The 14894-nt window shown below is 52.2% G+C and overlaps 2 protein-coding genes across 2 annotated transcripts; one reads left to right on the top strand and one right to left on the bottom strand.

The window, feature by feature from the left end:
- Positions 1 to 1573: 1573 nt before the first annotated feature.
- Positions 1574 to 1894, bottom strand: LOC135985489 (feather beta keratin-like). The gene has a single exon (XM_065628863.1). The coding sequence runs from the start codon at positions 1892 to 1894 to the stop codon at positions 1574 to 1576; it is 321 nt and encodes a 106-aa protein (XP_065484935.1).
- A 7450-nt stretch (positions 1895 to 9344) lies between these two features.
- LOC135985530 (feather beta keratin-like) lies at positions 9345 to 9671 on the top strand. Its single transcript, XM_065628954.1, has one exon. It carries the CDS (start codon positions 9345 to 9347, stop codon positions 9669 to 9671), a length of 327 nt encoding a protein of 108 aa, XP_065485026.1.
- The last annotated feature ends 5223 nt before the right edge of the window (positions 9672 to 14894 follow it).

Genomic DNA, 14894 nt, shown 5'->3' with positions numbered 1-14894 from the left:
TGCTTCTGCCCTAAAAGGTCATAAGTTTCTTTACATAAATTCACAACAGAAGGAGGGCGAAGGAGAATCTCCATTGTGCATTGAATGTGGGGGCAAACACAGTGGCAAAGGATGAGAAAAGTCCTTAATGCTTTCTTTGCCTCAGCCTTTAATAGTAAGAGCAGTCGTTTCCCAAGTAGCCGGTCCCCTGAGCTGAAAAAAGGGATAGGAAGCAAAACGAAGCCCTCATAATCTACGGGGAAATGGTTGGTGAAGTGCTAAAACTCTTAGACACACACAGGTCTATGGGGCGGATGGGATCTTGCAAAAGGTTCTGAGGGAGCCGGTGGATGTGCTCACCAAGCCACTTTCCATCATTTATCAACAGTCCTGGTTCCCTGGGTAGGTCCCAGTTGACTGGAGTTTAGCAAGTTTGACACTTACTTTTAAGAAGTGCTGTAAGGAGGATCTGAGGAATTACAGCCCTGTCTTTCTGACCTCTGTGCTGGGGAAGATTACAGAGCAGATCATCTGGAGTGCCATCATGTCACATGTATGGGACAACCAGGTCATAAGACGCAGTCAGCATGAGTTTGTGAAGGGCAGGTCCTGCTTGACCAACTTGATCTCTTTCTATGACAAGATGACCCGCTTAGTGGATGAGGGCAAAGCTGTGGATTTTGTCTACCTTGACTTTTGTAAGCCATTGACATCATTTCTCCTGGAGAAAATGTCTGCTCATGGCTTGGATGGGTGTGCTATTCACTGGCTAAAATACTGGCTGGATGGCTGGGCCCAAGAGTTGTGGTGGATGGAGTTAAATCCTCTTGGCAGCCAGTCAAAAGTGCCGGCCTTTGGAGTGTGAATGTGGGGTGAGTGCCGAGGGCTGAGGCCATTTCTCTGCGCAGTGTTTGTGGGGCCGGAGTGGGACTGGGCGTTGTGGAGGGGCGATGGGAGGCGTGCGTGGGGCCGTGCACCTGAGAACCTGGAGGGGATGTTTGCATGGGAAAGGGTTGGTGAAGGAGAACAGACAAGACTAGACTAGAGCAGTCCAGTTGCAAGGGACCTACAGTGATCATCTAGTCTCACTGCCTGAGCACTTCGAGGCTGAGCAAAAGTGAGCATGGTATTAAGGGCATTGTCCAAATGCTTCTGGAACCCTGACAGGCTTGAGGCATGGACCATCTCTCTCGGAAGCCTGTTCCAGTGTTTGACCACCACCGTGGTAACAAAATGTTTCCTAATGTCGAGTCTAAACCTGGCTTTGCTTTCGGTGAGCCTGGAATAATCTTAGGAGAAAAATGAAGAGGAGGCATCTCATGCGGGGATGCAGGAGAATTTTATTGAGGAACAAAAAGAGTGAAAAGGCAGGAGCACCAAGTAGAAGGTCACAGGTATAAGCTGCATGTAGGACGACCAACAGCTGAGGTCACTTGTGTGACATAGATGTTGCCAGAGCACCAAGGTCTTCCTGCCTCTTTTAGAGGAGGAGCCACGGCCAGCAGGTCCGCGTGCCGAGAAGGGTCCAGAGGTGAGTACTCAGTCCGTGCTGTGGCTTTCAGGGTGTTGGCGTCAGGGGTGGTGGCGAGAGGCCTTAGCAGATGTAGCCGCCCCTTCTGCCGCCGCAGGAGCCCAGGCCTCCGAAGCCGCCCAGGCCTCCGAAGCCGTAGCCGAAGGCGCCGGAGTTGATGGCAACTCCCTGGGCACCAAGTTCGTTGCCCACGGCAGCCGATGAGGAGGATCCGACGGCAGTGTTCTGGGGGTAAGAGGTGAGGATGGGTCCTGGCAGGGTGACCAGCACGGCGGGAGGCTGGATGACGACGCGGGAGTCCTGGCACTGCAGGGAACAGGGCTCGTTGCAGCTGTTGGCCAGCGGGGTGGGTCCGCAGGGGCGGCAGACGTCGTAGCAGGCCATGTGTGTGGTGCGGAGGGGCCCTGGAAGGGACGAGAGGCTGTTGAGCAAGCGCAGGGGCGTGGGGGTGCGAGGAGCGGTGTTGCAGGAGGGCGAGGGAGCGGGGAGGCTGGTGTGGGGCTGTGGGGAGCGTGGCGGTGGGGAGGCGTGAGGGCTGCTGAGGCTGGGGGCAGAGCGTGCTGGAAGAGAGGGGCCAGGTGGGGCAGGAGAAGGAGGGGAAGAGGTTGAGGCTCACCTTGTTGAGCGTGGAGGCGTCAAGAGAAGTGTGTGAGGGAGAGAGGCACTGGGCCGGCTTTTATGCTGGTCCTGGCTGGGCGGGACAGCCTTTGCGCATGACGGCATTTTGCAGCCAGCAGCTGTTGGATGCCACAGCCTGGCCAGGAATGAGGAGGGTGTGTTTTCCTTCCCGCAATGCTCCAATTTCTTGTTCTTGTCTTGAGGATGTGTCCACTTGGCCCCGGCAGCAGCTTTGAAGTGTGAGCATTAGAGGCCAAAGACTTGGTGTTGATGGCGCGTGTCAGGGCGGGCAGAGGACGCGGCCAAAGCGTAGGAGAGGTGGGGTGTCCCAAGTGAGGTCATCCCATGGCACTCGTGTGGTTTGCGGTGTGTTCTGAAGAGGGGGCCCCATTTCCTCGCAGCTCTGACAGGCTGGTCTGGGCTTTGGAGCTGTGACAGGCATGAGGGGCTGCCCATTCCATGGCGTTTGATCGCTCACCTGCCTGCTGCCATCTCCTTCAGCTTATCATTAGACTTGGCCTTTCCTCTTGATTGTGTTCTGTGGGTGTCTTGCTTGTAAGCTTGTAGCTGTGTGTGTTCATTTTATGTGGCAAGATTTTGGTCGCCTATGAGCTTCATGGTTTTCTTATGTGAGAAGATACCAGAAGATTCCCCCATGTGTGGTAGAGAGTCCCCATATGCTGAAAGACAAGCTGGCAGGGAAGAAGACTGGCCTGGCCTTAACTGAGAGGTTTGGCTTGAACTCATGAGAAAAAAAGAGAGTTTTTTCCCTTTGCAAGAAGAGGCAATTAACTCAGGAGGAACACCAGGATGTTTTTAGGTTATGCAGGGGTAAAATTAGAAGAGCCAAAGCCCAAGTAGAACTTAATCCGGGTCCTGCTAGAAAAGACAATACACACTTTTTGTGTACATATTTTTGCAACGAAAGGAGAGCTAAGGAATATCTCCAGCTTTTAGTGGATGCAGGGAGCAACAGATTTACAATGGATGAGGAAACGACCTTAATGCCTTCTTTGCCTCAGGTTTTAATGGTAAACCCAGTTGTGCTCTGTGTACTCAGGTCCCTGAGCTGGAATACAGGGATGGGGCATAGAACGAAGCCCCGGGAATCGAAGGGGAAATGGTTGGTGGCCTGCTACACCATGTAGACACACACAAGTCCATGGGGACAGATGGGTTCTACCCAGGAGTTGTGAGAGAGCTGGCGGAGGTGCTCACCAAGCCAGTTTCCATCATCGGGGAGGTCCCAGTTAATCAGAGTTTGGCAAATGTGACGCTTATATAGAAGAAGGGAAAGAAGGAGTATCGGAGGATCTGCAGGCCTGTCAGTGTGACCTTGGTGCCAGGGAAGGCCATGGGGCAGATCATGTTGAGTTCCATCACGCTGCATGTACGGGACAACCAGGCGATCAGGCCCAGTCAGGACGGGGTGATGAGAGGCAGGTCCTGCCTGACTAACCTGATCTCCCTTGTATGACAAGGGGACTCACTTAGTGGATGGGGGAATGGCTGTGGATGTTGTCTACTTAGACTTTATTAAAGCCTTTGACACTGATTCATCTGGAGAAAGTGGCTGCTCATGGCTTGGACAGTTGTACTCTTGACTGGCCAAAGAACTGGCTGGATGACGGGGCCCAAATAGTTGTGGTGACTGGAGTTAAATGCAGTTGGTGGCTGCTCACAAGTGGTGTTCCCCAGGGCTCAGTACTGGGGCCAGTTCTGTTTAATATCTATCTCCATGATGTGGACGAGGGGATCGAGTGCACCCTCAGTAAGCGTAGGCTGGAAAAAGGGAGGCAGAGGGGAGACCTTCTCACTGTCTGCAACTACCTGAAAGGAGGTTTTAATGAGGTGGGTGTCATTTTCTTTCCTAAGGAACAAGGAACAGGACAAGAGGAAATGGCCTCGAGCTGCGCCAGGGAAGGTTTACTTTGGATATTATGGAAAATTTTTTCACAAAAAGTGTTGTCAAGCCCTGGAATGGACTGCCCAGGGTAGTGGTGGAGTCATCATCCCTGGAGGTGTTTAAAAGATGTGTAGGTGTGGTGCCTGGGGACATGGTTTAGTGGTGACCTTGGTATTGCTTGTTTAACAGTTGGATTTGATGATCTTAAAGGTGTTTTGTACCTGGAACAATGATTTGATTCTATTCAATGGCACCAGCCAGCTCCAACCTGACTGGCTGCTGGCGAAACCTGAGCCATTCAGCAAGTTGGTAGCACAAATGTGTGAATATCTTTAAGAAGGGGAAAAAATCAACTGCACGATTGTAACTGGAAGAGAGGGGGAGATATATGTAAGAGAAAAATGTCTACAGACAGCAAGGTCAGTGAAGAAGGAGGGGCAGGACGTGCTCCTGGTGCTGGAGCAGAGATTCCCCTGCAGCCCGTCGTGAACACCACGATGGAGCAGATTGTCCCGCTGCAGCCTGTGGTGATCTCCCTGTCCTTACAAAGACTCAGGACCCTTTCGTCATATTTCCTCTCCTCATCCAATTGAGGAGGGGGAGTGACAGAGCAGCTTGTTGGGCACCTGACAGCCAGCCAGGGTCAACCCACCACAGAGCCCCATCTTCCCGGCAGAGCAGGGTCACAGCCTGTTCCTGCTCCTGGTCCTCAGTGCCCCAGGCCGTGCCTCAGGGACCTCACACTGAGGAGGATGGTGACCTCACAAAGGGTCTTTCTGTGTGACCTCAGAGCACAGGGACGGTTGCTTGGTGTCCCCTGCACTGGTGCTTCATGGACCTTGCAGCAGGGAGGCTGGTGGTCTAGAGTCCCCCTGCATGGGTCACTGTGGGGCCCTGCATGGGAGAAGGGATGGTGGCCTGGTGATCCCCCTCCAAGGGATCAGTTGTGGACCCCACAGGAAGGCGAGACTGTGGTGTGGGGACTCCCACGTAGGTGGGATGGGGACCATGCAGCCAGGTGGACAGCGCAACAAGGACCCACACTTGGGTGAGATGAGGACCCCATAGCAATGGAGTGGTGACTTGGGCATCCAGCCATGGTTGCCCAGGGTCATGGCAAGAAGCAGACCAAGGATTTGGGAGCCTGTTTTTGGCCCTGCGACCTGAGCGTGAGTGAAGATGTTGTCATGGGCACTGCCAGGTGGTTGGTTGAAGCAGGACTCAACTATGTGTGCAGGCTTCCAAATGTCTACATGTGCACAGTCAGTGGTGTCTGTAGTTCGTGATCAGGTGTTCTGCAAGTCATTCTTCTCTTTGTTATATCAGGAGACTGACCTAAATCCGAAGGATTTACAAATCTTTAGGTTAGCAAATGCAGACAGGATTCATTCTTTTAAGTGATGACAAAAACCTGACCACTTCAGGGCTGAGCTTAAGTGAAAGCAAGATAATGAGGGCATTGTCCAAATGCCTCTGAAAAACTGACAGACTTGGGGTATCAACCGGCTCTCTAGGAAGCCTGTTCCAGTGTTTGGCCACCACCTCAGTAAATGTATCTTTCCCGTAATATAGTCTGAACCTCCCTGATTCAGCTTTGAACCATTCCCATGTATCCTGTCACTGGATCCCAAGGAGAAGAGCTCAGCACCTCTTCTCTCCACGTCCCCTCCTCAGGAAGCTGCAGAGAGCAATGGGGTCGCCCCTCAGCCTCCTTCTATCCCAATGAGACAAGCCCAGTGTCCTCAGCCACTTCCCTAAGACATGCCTTCCAGCCCTTTCACCAGCTTTGTTGCCAGACTCCTGGTGCCTTCAAGTACCTTCAGGTCTGTCCTAAACTGTGGGACTCAGAACAGCTCACAGTACTCCCCTACTAGGGACAGGATCAAAAGCTTTACTAAAATCCAGAAAAACGACATCCTCCACCTTCCCTTCATCCACGAGGCAGGTGACGTTATTGTAGAAGGATAGGAAATTAAACAGGACTTTCCCTTAATGAACCCCTGTTGACTGTACCTGAGGATTACATTATCCTTAAATGCCTTTCAGCAGCACTCAGTTGGATCTTCTCCATAATTTTCCAGGTACTATGGTCAGACTAATAGGTCTGCAGATTCCTGGCTCTTCACTCACACTCTTTTTTTAAATTGGAATAATGTTGGTTGGCTTGCAGTGAGTAAGGAGCTCTCTAGACTCTCCAAACCTGCTGAATTCAGTGGAGGTGAGTGTCGAGATGTTTGTTGACCGTGTGAGTAGCGTTTGTTGGTGAGCAAGATGAGGTGGGGCAGGAAGGGTCTCTGTGCGTCTGTGTTGATGGTGCTGGAGTGGCTGGCAGGCAAGAGGCAGGTTGGGCCAGTGCAGGGCTGGGCTGGGGGTGCCAGTGAGTCAGCGTGACTCATGTCTGCCCCCCAGAAAGGGGGTTGTGTATCTGAATGTGCATAAGTCCATGGGGAAAGGTGGTTTGAACCCAGGATTGCTGAGGGAGCTTCCTGATTTCCTTTCACTGGACATAGAGGAATGTCATGGAGCTGAGCAAGGGGAGAGGCCAAGTCCTGTTTCTGGGGAGGCGTCAGTGCCAGTAGATGGGATGGCTGGGTGCCAACTGGAGAGAAGCATCTTAGCAGAGAAGGACCTTGTGGTCCTGGTGGAGAATAAAAGGATGTTATTGTTCTTGTCTTGATGATTTTTTTAATTGGCATTGGTTGCCAAAGACTTCATTTTTCGTGGTTCATGTCTGGGCGGGCAGAGGACACAGCCAAAACATCTCAGACTGTCTCTTTTCCACTTGGTGCTCCTACCTTTTCACTCCTTTCCCTAAATAATATTTCCAGGCTGAAGCGCCTCATCTTCCTTTCTTCTCAGAAAGCACTTTTAACCTCTTCTGGCAGAAACCTAGGGATCAAAAGGCTATAGTCATGGGAGATCATATAATTCCACCCAACCTGCTCAAGTAGGCTTTTCATGCAATGTCCAACATCTGACTGGATGTTCAGTATCTCCAAGGATGGAGACTCCAGTATCTCTCTGCACAAGCGGTTCCACTTCTTGACCACCCTCTCACTGAAAAAAAGTTGCCTTCTCCTCCAAGGAAATGGCACAGCTTCTCAGCTTTCTCCATTCACCCTTGGCCTGGCCGTGGGCACCAATGACAAGAGTCTCATTCCCTTGTCCTTGTTTCACTTGAGTATTTAGGAACATTGATGACATGTCCCTGAGCGGCCTTGTCTTCTGTCTTAAAAACCCACCCAGCTCTCTCACGTTCAGCTCATACAAAGGATTCTCTGGTATCTTCAGCATTTCAGTGGCCCCACACTCCTCTCCCTCCACGAAGTCCATTTCCATGTAACACTGGGGGAGACAACTTAAAACATGACTCAACAAGGGGCCTCATCAGCACTGAAAAGACAGCAGGACCACCTCGCAACCTGCTGGCAACGCTTATCCCAACAGAACCCTGGAGAATCTTTGCCTATTTTGCCACAAGGCTGCATTGTCACAGCTGATGCTTTTCCTCCACCAGCACCACAAAGTCATGCTCAGCATGCTGCTTTGCAGCCTGTCTTGGTAGAAAAAATCCACAGCAATTCCCTCATCCACTAAGCGGGTCACCTTGCCATAGAGGAGATCAGGTTAGTCAAGCAGGACCTGTCCCTCATACATCCATGCTGACTGGCCCTTGTCACCTGCTTGGTTGTCCTGTATGTGCAGCATGATGCCACTCAGCATGATCTGCTCCTTGCCCTCCCTTGGCACCAAGGTCAGATTGACAGGACTGTAGTTTCCTAGACCTTCCTTCCAGCCCTTCTTGTAGATAAGTATCACATTTGCCAACTTCCAGTCAACCATGACCTCCCCAGTGAAGCAAGTCTGCTGATAAATGATGGAAAGTGTCTTAGTGAGCACCTCCACCACCTCCTTCGGTACCCTTGGTTGAATCTCATCTGGCCCCATACACTTGCCTTTGTCTAAATGGTATAGCAGATCACCAACCATTTCCCTTTGAATTCTAGGGACTTCATTCTGCTTCCCACTCCTGTCTTCCAGCTCAGGGGGCTGGGTACAGAGAGAACAACTACTCTTACTATTTTATCTATGTTTCTCCAGCCATCCTATAAAGGATGGAGATTCTCCTTACCCTCCGTTTGTTGATAATGTATGTCTACAAACACTTTTTTTCCTTTTAGGACAGTAGCAGATTAAGTTCCAGCTGGACTTTGGCAGTTATAATTTTCTCCCTGCATACCCTCATGGCATCCCTGTAGTACTCCTGAGTTGCCTGACCCTTCTTCTGAATTGTTAAACTCTCCTTGTTTTCCTGAAATCCAGCCAAAGATCTCTGTTCACCCAGGATGGTCTTCTTCACTGGAGGGTCATATATTTGCACATGGGGATTCTCTACTGAACATGAAAGAACCTTCTGGAACCTTTCTCAGAAACCACCCCTGTGGCTCCCTCTCTACCAAAGCATTACTATGTAAACGTAATACAGCCAGCTAAAAGCGTAAAGCAAGAGGGCATCGAGACAGGAATAGAGTACAATCAACAAAGAAGGCCAAACCTAAAGACAGTGCAGTGAGATGTCACCAACACGGGAAGGGAACAAACCACAATCATAATGATACGCCTAGAGCCTGGCACAGCTCCAAACTCAGACGAGCCTGACAGTGCTGTGAGGAAATGGGGCCCCTTCTATACAACGCAACAAGAAACCACACGAGTACCATGAATGACCACACTGATGACACCCCACCTCTCCTATGCTGTGGCTGCGTCCTCTGTCCGCCCTGACACGCGCCATCAACACCAAGTCTTTGGCCTCTAATGCTCACACTTCAAAGCTGCTGCCAGGGCCAACCTAACACGTCCTCAAGACAAGAACAAGAAATTGGAGCATTGCGGGAAGGAAAACACACCCTCCTCATTCCTGGCCAGGCTGTGGCATCCAACAGCTGCTGGCTGCAAAATGCCGTCATGCGCAAAGGCTGTCCCGCCCAGCCAGGACCAGCATAAAAGCCGGCCCAGCGCCTCTCTCCCTCACACACTTCTCCTGACGCCTTCTCCTCCCTCCGCGCTCAACAAGGTGAGCCTCAGCCCCCTTCCCCTCCTTCTCCTGCCCCGCCTGGCCCCTCTCTTCCAGCACGCTCTGCCCCCAGCCTCAGCAGCCCTCACGCCTCCCCACCGCCACGCTCCCCACAGCCCCACACCAGCCTCCCCGCTCCCTCGCCCTCCTGCAACACCGCTCCTCGCACCCCCACGCCCCTGCGTTTGCTCAACAGCCTCTAGTCCCTTCCAGGGCCCCTCCGCACCACACACATGGCCTGCTACGACATCTGCCGCCCCTGCGGACCCACCCCGCTGGCCAACAGCTGCAACGAGCCCTGTTCTCTGCAGTGCCAGGACTCCCGCATTTTCATCCAGCCTTCCACCGTGGTGGTCACCCTGCCAGGACCCATCCTCACCTCTTATCCCCAGAACACCGCCGTCGGATCCTCCTCATCGGCTGCTGTGGGCAACGAACTTGGGGCCCAGGGAGTTGCCATCAACTCTGGTGCCTTCGGCTATGGCTATGGCTTCGGAGGCCTGGGCGGCTTCGGAGGCCTGGGCTCCTGTGGCGGCAGAAGGGGCGGCTACATCTGCTAAGGGCTGTCACCACCACCCCGACGCACACCACCTACCGCATTGAAGCTGCGGCATGGATTGTGGACTCACCTCTGGACCCTTCTTGGCACGGGGACCTGCTGTCCATGGCTCCTCCTCTAAAGGAGGGAGGAAGATCTTGGTGCTCTGGCAACATCTAGGTCACAGAAGCAACCTCAGCTGATGGTCGCCCTACGTGCAGCTTATAGTTGTGACTTTTTACTTGGCGCTCCTGCCTTTTCACTCTCTAATTTCCTCAATAAAGTTCTCTTGCATCCCAGCATGAGAAGCCTCCTCTTCCTTTTTTCACCTGAGGTTTTTCCTACCTGACCCGAAGCAATGGCAGGGCTCAACAAGCCATCAGGTTGAGTGAACATGCACTACATGACCTCTCCTTTGAAACACGTAACCAGCATGACCACCCCCAAAACAGACTGGCATCTATGGGGCTTCAGTGATGTGTCACAAGACCATTACTGGCTCAAAGGCTTCGACTTTATAATGCTTCCCTGCACATGCCGCTATCAACACCTCCCCATGCCAGCACACACCTGACTCTCTTCCCCAGCATGAGCCTATGGTCCTCCTGAGAAACAGAATCTCAGAATCATTTAGTCTGGCAGGAAAATCTGGAGAGCATGTGCTTCAACCCACTTGCTAAGGCAGGGCCACCTAGAGCATGTTGTCATAAACCCCAGCCAGTTGGGTTAAAATATGTCCCAGGTTGGAGTCTCTACCACTTCCACTCCAAAGTCCAAGCTCTCTCAGCCTCTGGTCAGGTGGAAGATGTTGCAGCCCCTTTAGCATCTTCATGGCCGTGCACTCATCTTGCTCCACTAATTCCATGCCCTTTTTCCACTGCAGAGCCAAGACCTGCAGACAGGACCCCACATGGGACCTTCACAATGTTGAAGAGAGAGGAAGGGCCACCTCCCTCAACATCTTGACAACACTTTGCCCTGGAGACTGGTGGCCCCTTTTGCCTCAGGGGTTCATTGCCACCTCAGGGTCCATTTGTTCTCCACCAGGACCACAAGGTCCTTCTCTGCTAAGCTGCTTTCAATCCAACTGCCTCCCAGCCATCGCTGCTGCCAGCGCTGAGTCCTCCCCAGAAACAGGACTTGGCCTCTCCCCTTGCTCAGCTCCATGACATTCCACTATGTCCAGTGCAAGGAAATCAGGAAGGTTCCTCAGCAATCACGGTTTAAACCACCTTTCCCTGTGGACCTATGGACATCCAGATACACAACCCCACTTCCTGGGGCGCAGATGTGAGTTCACCTGATTCACTGGCACCCCCAGCCCAGCCCTGCACTGGCCCAACCTGCCTCTTGCCTGCCAGCCACTCCAGCACCATCAACACAGACGCACAGAGACCCTTCCTGCCCCACCTCATCTTGCTCACCAACAAACACTGCTCACGCAGTGACCACTGTCTCGACACTCACCTCCACTGAATTCAGCAGGTTTGGGGAGTCTAGAGAGCTCCCTACTCACTGCAAGCCAGCCAACGTTATTCTAATTTAAAGAAAGAGCGTGAGTGAAGCGCCAGGAATCTGCAGACCTGTTAGTCTGACCACAGTACCTGGAAAATTATGGAGAAGATCCAACTGAGTGCTGCTGAAAGGCATTTAAGGATAATGTAATCCTCAGGTACAGTCAACAAGGGTTCATTAAGGGAAAGTCCTGTTAAATTTCCTATCCTTCTACAATAAGGTCACCTGCCTCGTGGATGAAGGGAAGGTGGAGGATGTAGAGACAGAGGTGCTGAGCTCATCTCCATCAGATCCAGTGACAAGACACATGGGAATGGTTCGAAGCTGAATCAGGGAGGTTCCGACTATATTATAGGAAAGATATATTTACTGAGGTGGTGGCCGAACACTGGAACAGGCTTCCTAGAGAGCTGGTCAATACTCCAATTCTGTCAGCGTTTCAGAGGCATTGGGACAATGCCCTCATTATCTTGCTTTCACTTCTGCTCAGCCCTGAAGTGATCAGGCTGTTGTCATCACTTAAAAGAATGAATCCTGTCTGCAATTGCTAACCAAATGATACATAAATCCTTTCAGATTCAGGTCAGTGTGCTCATGAAACAAAGAGAAGAGTGACTTGCATAACATCTAATCATGAACTACAGACACCACTGACCGTGCAGCTTTAGACATTTGGAAGCCTGCACAAATAGTTGCCTTGCTTTAACACATATCTAAAGACGGTTGGATAAATTGTCCTTCAGCTGAATGTTGCTCATTATACACTAAAAGGATTATGTAATGCAATATGCAAATGTGCAACCAATTGGCTCTTTAGGGTGTAAAGCTAGTGATAACATTATGTTTATAATGCCTTTTACTTTTCTTGCTGGCATGCTGGCTTTATTCTAGCATCCAGACTTGCACAACTCTGTAATAAATGACATCTCGTCCCTGTGTGCTAAATTTGGCTCATTTGTATGCACACCAGGTAAAGAACCCTGTTTTGGGGTCTAGATGATCACCATAGGTCCCTTCCAATGGCACTGCTCTAGCCTAGCCTTATCTGTTCTGCCTCAGCCAGCCTTTGCCATGCAAACATCCCCTCGAGCTTCTCAGGCGCACAACCCTGAGAACCATGCACGCCTCCCATTGCCCCTCCACTATGCCCAGTCCCACTTTAGCTCCACAAACACTGCGCAGAGAAATGGCCTCACCCCTCGGCATTCACCCCACATTCACACCCCAAAGTCCATCCCTCACCAGCCTCCCCTGCCTGCCGGTCCCGCTCCCCTGAGACTCTCACTGGCCTCACCAGCTCTCCCAGACCTCATCAGCCTCAGACCCCCAGTTGTAGCCTCCCCTCCCCACAGCCAGGCACTGCCTAAGCACCTCCATGACCAGCCAATCAGGGGGCAGATAACAACCTGACCATCAGGCAGGAGGTAACAACCTGCCAATCAGGGGGCAGCTGTCAGGCACCAGCTGCTCTAGAAGCACCTGGAGGTTCAAGAAAGTGCCTGTCAGGACATGAAAATCAACAGCGCCTCTCCAATAAATAGATAATTTTCACCAGATGGCCACAAAACTACTGCTGGGAGGAGCAGGGGGTGAAAGTGGGAATGAATGAGCAGAAATGCTGCCAAAAAAGAAACCAAAGGCCTTGCATGACTGTAGTTGGTGAACTCAGAGGGATAAGATTGAGTGAAAATGCCCTCTTTAAATAACACCTCCAAAAAAGCTGCAATCAGTAAATACATCAACAGACCCTGCACTTCTTGCCTGTGCTGCAGGTTGTCAGGGCACCCATGTGGGGTCCCCTGTCATGGCCAATTCTTGCTGTGGTCCCCAGCGCAACCACCTGGCAGTGCCCATGAAAACATCTTCCCTCATGGTCAAGTCACAGGGCCAAAACCAGAGTCCCCTTGTTACCAGGACCCTGGGTGCCCAGGTCACCACCCCCTTGCTGTGGGGTCCTCAGCTGACCCAAGTGTGGGTCCTTGTTGCACTGTCCACCTGGCTGCATGGTCCCCATTCCAGCTACGCAGGAGTCCCCAGGCCATGAACCCGGAGTCCCCAAAACAGAGTTCTCACCTTGCTGTGGGATCCCCAAGTGGTGGTGGGGGGGGACCCCCAGGCCACCATCCCCTCTTCACTGCAGAGCCCCACAGTGACCCACACAGGGGGTCTCTGGACCACCAGCCTCCCTGCTGCAGGGTCCCAGGAGCACCAGTGCAGGGGATACCAAGCAACCGTCCCTGTGCTCTGAGGTCACACAGAAAGCCCCTTTGTGAGGTCATCGTCCTCCTCAGTGTGGGCTCCCTGAGGCACAGCCTGGGGCACTGAGGACCAGGAGCCTGCCAGGAAGATGGGGCTCTGCGGTGGGTTGACCTTGGCTGGCTGTCAGGTGCCCACCAAGCTGCTCAATCACTCCTTCTCCTCAACTGGATGCTAAAAGAAAATATGAGAAAAGGCTCCTGACTCAAGATCAAGACAGGGAGATCACCCAGCAATTACTGTCACAGCCAAAACAGACACATCTAACTGTTTCAGAATTAGGTCCTCCACAGCGTACAGGAGATCAACCTGCTTCAGCAAAGAGATTTATCACAGGAGGCAGGGGAATCTCTGCTCTGGTGCACCTCCTGCCCCTTCTTCCTCACTGACCTTGGAGTCTCTAGACTTTTTTCTCTCACATATCCTCATTCCTTTCTTCCAGTTACAGGGCCACTCTTTCTTCCCCTTTTTAAACATGTTATCATAGAGGTGACACCACCATGGCTAATTAGCTCAGAAGCGGCCAGCAGAAAGTCCCTTTGGGACCCACGTGGCACAGGCACTATTGAACATGCTGGAAGCTTCTGGAAACTTCTCAGAGAAGCAACCACTGTAGCTCCCTCGCTACCAACACCTTTCCACGTAAACCAAGTACAGCCAGCTACAAGCTTACATGCAAGAGGGCACCAAAACACCCACAGAGAACACTCAAGAGGGAAAGCCAGGCCTAAATTCGAGCTTAGCAAGAAGACAGCAAAGCGGAAGGCAACAGAACACCATAGAAGGGGCAGCCACTCACAACCGGCAGAGCTGGAAACCCAGACCAGTCTGCCAGGGCTTGCGAGGAAATGGGACCCCCTCTTCACAACGCACCTCCAAACCACGTGAGTGCGATAGGATGACCTCACTGATGACACCCCTACGGCTTCGGAGGCCTGGGCGGCTTTGGCGGCAGAAGGGGCCGCTACCCCTGCTAAGGGCCCTCGCCACCACCCCTGATGCCCACCACACACACCCTGGAAGCCACGACACAGATTGAGGACACGCACCTCTAGGTGGGCCTGGCATGTGGGCCTTCCTCTTCCTCTTTGTGCTCTGGAAAGATGTATCTCACACAAGGGACCTTGGCTGACCATCACCCTACTTGCACCTCATACGGGCTGTATTCAACTTGCTGCTCCTTCATTTTCATTCTTTCCCTTCAATAAAGCTCTCCTGCATCCCATCCAGAGACATGTCCTCTTCCTTTCTTCTTTCAAGGCTCATCCAGCCTCCCCTGGCTTAAAGCCAGGGCTCAAGATTCCAATGGGGTTTGAGGAAAAGGGCCGCAGGACCTCTCCTAGGAAATATGTGGTGACCACCACTACCACCCACAACACAGAGCAGCATCTGGGGAGATTCCAGACCATGACAGAAGCCCACACTGGAGCAAACAAACGGTTCAATATGACAACTCTTCGCTGCTACTGATGAG

This window comes from Caloenas nicobarica, chromosome 2, assembly GCF_036013445.1.
Source record: "Caloenas nicobarica isolate bCalNic1 chromosome 2, bCalNic1.hap1, whole genome shotgun sequence".
Taxonomy (NCBI): Eukaryota; Metazoa; Chordata; class Aves; order Columbiformes; family Columbidae; genus Caloenas; species Caloenas nicobarica.
The sequence above is the reverse complement of the archived record's forward strand: the minus strand, read 5'-3'. Positions and strand labels throughout refer to the sequence as shown.

Bases quoted from the DNA above. Each gene is read 5' to 3' on its own strand.
- LOC135985530 (XM_065628954.1), top strand. From the start codon at position 9,345: ATGGCCTGCTACGACATCTGCCGCCCCTGCGGACCCACCCCGCTGGCC.
- LOC135985489 (XM_065628863.1), bottom strand. From the start codon at position 1,894: ATGGCCTGCTACGACGTCTGCCGCCCCTGCGGACCCACCCCGCTGGCC.